Source organism: Cajanus cajan, chromosome 6 (assembly GCF_000230855.2).
Source record: "Cajanus cajan strain Asha chromosome 6, NIPB_CcT2T_4, whole genome shotgun sequence".
Classification (NCBI taxonomy): domain Eukaryota; kingdom Viridiplantae; phylum Streptophyta; class Magnoliopsida; order Fabales; family Fabaceae; genus Cajanus; species Cajanus cajan.
The window spans coordinates 12,106,163-12,110,414 of record NC_138522.1 but is presented as its reverse complement, the minus strand read 5'-3'; the positions used below and the strand labels follow the sequence as shown (position 1 = coordinate 12,110,414).

The 4,252-nt window shown below is 52.0% G+C and overlaps 1 protein-coding gene across 1 annotated transcript; it reads left to right on the top strand.

Moving 5' to 3' along the window:
- The first annotated feature begins 534 nt into the window (after positions 1–534).
- Positions 535–1,158, top strand: LOC145958562 (uncharacterized). Its single transcript, XM_083076068.1, has one exon. It carries the CDS (start codon positions 535–537, stop codon positions 1,156–1,158), a length of 624 nt encoding a protein of 207 aa, XP_082932194.1.
- Positions 1,159–4,252: the final 3,094 nt, after the last annotated feature.

Sequence of the window (4,252 nt, the reverse complement as noted above, 5' to 3'; positions counted from 1 at the left end):
AGAGGAATAGAGGCGAACCGAGACAAGTGCCAGGCCGTGCTAAACATGCGAAGTCCGAGCAACCTCAAGGAATTACAACGCCTATCCGGGAGGTTAGTTGCTCTATCCAGGTTCCTTCCCCGCCTGGCTGATAAGATTAACCCGATGACAAAGCTATTGCGAAAGAGCTCGGCTTTCGTGTGGGACGAAGCCTGCGAGGCTGCTTTCCTGGGCGTGAAGACGATGTTGGCGACGCCGCCGATACTCACGAGACCCGAGCCATCAAGCCCACTCCTGGTGTACCTTTCCGTATTCGAGGAGGCAATCAGCTCGGTTTTGGTACAAGAAAAAGAAGGCACCCAAGCTCCCATATATTTCATCATCCGGCTACTACAAGACGCCGAGACTCGATACCAGTTGATTGAAAAGGTCGCGCTCGGTTTAGTACATACTTCTCGATGACTACGACATTATTTCCAGAGCCACCAAGTAGTGGTCCACACCGACTGCCCGGTCTCAAAGGTCTTAGGCAAGCCTGAACTTGCCGGAAGAATGATGGCGTGGTCAGTTGAGCTCTCACAATTTGACATTGCTTACAAGCCGAGGGGACCGATCAAGGCTCAATGTCTGGCCGATTTCGTGAATGAACTCCACCCGTATGGCCAATTCGAAGAGTGTTGGTGGACCCTCCACGTGGATGGCTCCTCAAATTGCCAAGGGAGCGGGGCAGGAGTAATCCTGGAGGGACCTAAAGGGATAGTTTTGGAGCAATCTCTCCGCTTTCGGTTCAACGCTACGAATAACCAAGCTGAGTATGAAGCCCTATTGGCCGGACTAAGATTGGCCGAAGACATGGGTGCTTCGAGAATCAAATGTCTGACCGATTCCAAGGTTGTGGTTGAGCAAGTGGGCGATAACTTCCAGGTGAAAGATCACGACATGATGAAGTACTACCATGCCTACCAAAAGTTGAAGGCAAACTTTCAAGAGGTATTGGTCGAGCACACCCCGCGCGAGGACAACACCCGAGCCGATCAGTTGGCTAGGTTGGCCGCAACCAAGAAGCCAGGCCAACTAAGAACCATCATTCAGCAAGAAGTCGACCACCCTAGTGTCGAAGCGCAAGTGGTAGCAAGTGTTGATACCGACCATCCCGAACATAGCGGCCCACCCGACTAGCGAAACGAAATCAAGGCATTCATCACCGATGGCATCTCGCCGGCCGACCCGATCGAGGCCAAACGGTTGAAAACATAGGCCAGCAGATATGTCGTCATCACCGGTCTGTTATCCAGACGTGGCTTCTCCACTTCGCTACTCAAGTGCCTAGACCCCGTCGAGGCCGATTACGTGATGAGAGAAGTACACGAGGGCATTTGTGGAATGCACTCAGGAGCGAGGACAACTGTCTCGAAACTCTTGCGAGCCGGGTACTATTGGCCGACCATGAACACCGATTGCGCAACGTTTGTGAAGAAGTGTCAACCATGTCAAAAACATGGCAACCTAATCCACCAACCTGCCGAGCAGCTACATTGCATTCCCCCAGCATGGCCGTTCACCACATGGGGGGCTGACATACCTGGGCCCTTCCCAGTTGCCAAGGGGCAATGCAAATTCCTCATTGTTGCCGTGGATCTGTTTACCAAATGGATTGAAGCCGAGCCCTTGGCGTGCATATCGGCTCATTAAGTCCAAAAATTCTTGTGGAGGTATATCATCACCCGGTTCGGCGTCCCACGCACCCTGGTGATCGACAACGGCCTCCAATTTACCGACCGAAAACTCAACGAGTTCCTAGCCGGCCTAGGAATACAGCACAAGGTCACATCAGTCGAGCACCCACAAACGAATGGTCAGGCCGAGTCAGCCAATAAAGTCATCCTAGCAGAATTGAAGAAACGGCTAGGGGAAGCAAAGGGAACATGGGCCGAGCAGCTGCCTGAGGTACTCTGGGCCTACCGATGCACGCCCCAGTCGACCACGCAAGAAACCCCTTTTCGCCTAGTCTACGGGTCCGATGCGATGATTCTGGTAGAAATCGGAGAACCATCATTCCGCTGAGCCCACTTCGATGAAGCAAGCAACGAGGCCGAGCTTCGAACAAACCTAGACATGGTGGAAGAAATTCGAGACCGAGCACTAATAGTGGCCGAGGCTACCAAACAACGCTACAAGAGAAGATTCGATAGCAAGGTGAAGCCTAGAGAATTCCGAGAAGGAGATCTTGTTTGGAGAGCCACAGGCGAGGCGAGAAAAGATTTGAAACAAGGGAAACTTGCCCCAAATTGGGACGGACCTTTCCGAATACGACACAACCTAAACAACGGGGCATACAAGTTGGAGTACCTATCAGGAGTACCAATTCCAAGAACTTGGAACTCCTCACATTTAAAAGTGTATTACAGCTGATGTATTAGTGCACTCTTTTCCTTGACCGACTCTTTTTTCCCTAAGGAGGGTTTTGGGTCGGCAACATTTTTAACGAGGCACTTCATTAATAAAAATTTCAAATTTCATCAGGCCATTTCCTGTTTTTTATTATATACGTTTAAGTCGCACTCATGCAGATCCACTCGCATAATACGCGCTGACACCGAGCAATCCTCGGTCAACCACTTGAAAGTGTACTCGAGCCCAACAGGTTTCCCTCTCGAGTACCCTCCTCGGCTAAGGATGCACCTAGGCCGAGCACTTCGCACAATATGCGCCGACACCGAGCAATCCTCGGTTGACCACTTGAAAGTGCACTCGGGCCCAACAGGTTTCCCTCCCGAGTACCCTCCTAGGCTAAGGATGCACCTAGGCCGAGCACTTCGCACAATACGCGCCGACACCGAGCAATCCTCAGTCGACCACTCGAAAGTGCACTCAAGCCCAACAGGTTTCCCTCCCGAGTACCCTCTCGGTTAAGGATGCACCTAGGCCGAACACGTCGCACAATACGCGCCGACACCGAGCAATCCTCGGTCGACCACTCAAACGGTGCACTCGAGCCCAACAGGTTTCCCTCCCGAGTACCCTCCTCGACTAAGGATGCACCTAGGCCGAACACTATGGCGCACACCGACGCCGAGCAACCCTCGGTCAACAGAAACACTCTTTAACCGAAAACTCTCGCGCACTCAGCAATTCGCATCAAATAGTTGGATTTCGCGGCCAACCACGTAGACCGAATACTCTCTAACCAAACAATCAAACACCACGCTTCAATCACCGATCAAATCGCGAAATTGGCCCCCTCGGCCAAGTATGAAGTCGGTTTATTTTTACTATCAGGCGTTTATAAAACATGGCAAAAAAGAGAAATTCCATTAAAGTATGGCCGACCAATCCGGCTACCTACACAAAAAAATCCAATTATAACGGCACCAATGATCATAATCACAAAAGGTGCTAATGGCCCGGTTACAAAAGCAAAAAGTCCTAATTCTAACACTACCAGAGCCGACCCCTATACTGCTGTCGAGTCCGCCGGATTCCCATCGCCGACCACATCAATGATCGGCTCCTCCTCCTCGGTCGTCCGTACTTGAGATTGGCTGGAAATGCCTTGATGAGGGGCCTCGGCGTCAGGCTGGGCCCCTTGAGGGAACTCAGCGTAACTTATAAACTTACCACCTAAGAAGTCCCGGCTAACATCAAATTGAAAATCAACCGAGACCTCACAGAAATGGTAAGCTTGCCTGACTGCGTGCTGGAAGCCGACATCATGTTGGTCGAGGATCTTCTCGGTGGCTTCGGCCTCGAACTTGGCAGCAGCCTCCTTCAACCGGGCAATCTCGTTGGCGGAGGCGGTGGACTCAACTTTCATTTTCTGGAAGGCCAGCTTCAAATCGTCAGCCTCTCTTCTGTGGGCATCGGCGACCCTCTTCAACTCCTCAGCCGATTCAGTTAACTTGGCGTTCGCAGCCAACACCTCCTTCAAAATGGCCTCGGCCTCTTTGAGTCGCTCGTAGAGCCTCTCCTCCGAAATGGCGAACCTCATCATGACATGTTTTGCAACGAGGGAAGTCCGAGCATCAAGCTCACAGAAGAGCTTGTACTCGGCCTCCGCAGACATCCCTTCCAGGTACTGAAGTCCCCCTCCGGTAGTAAGTTCTAGGCTGACCAAGTTCTCGGCCTGAACGTTCGGGGCGAGGAAATTGCCACCCGCTACAACAGCCGGAATGGCGAAGGCACCACAACCCGATTGCTCTAGAGATAGTTGCTTCGGGCGCTTGCTAGAAGAGCTCGGACGTTCCGGCTCTATATTTTTCTCGGCAGCCCGTAC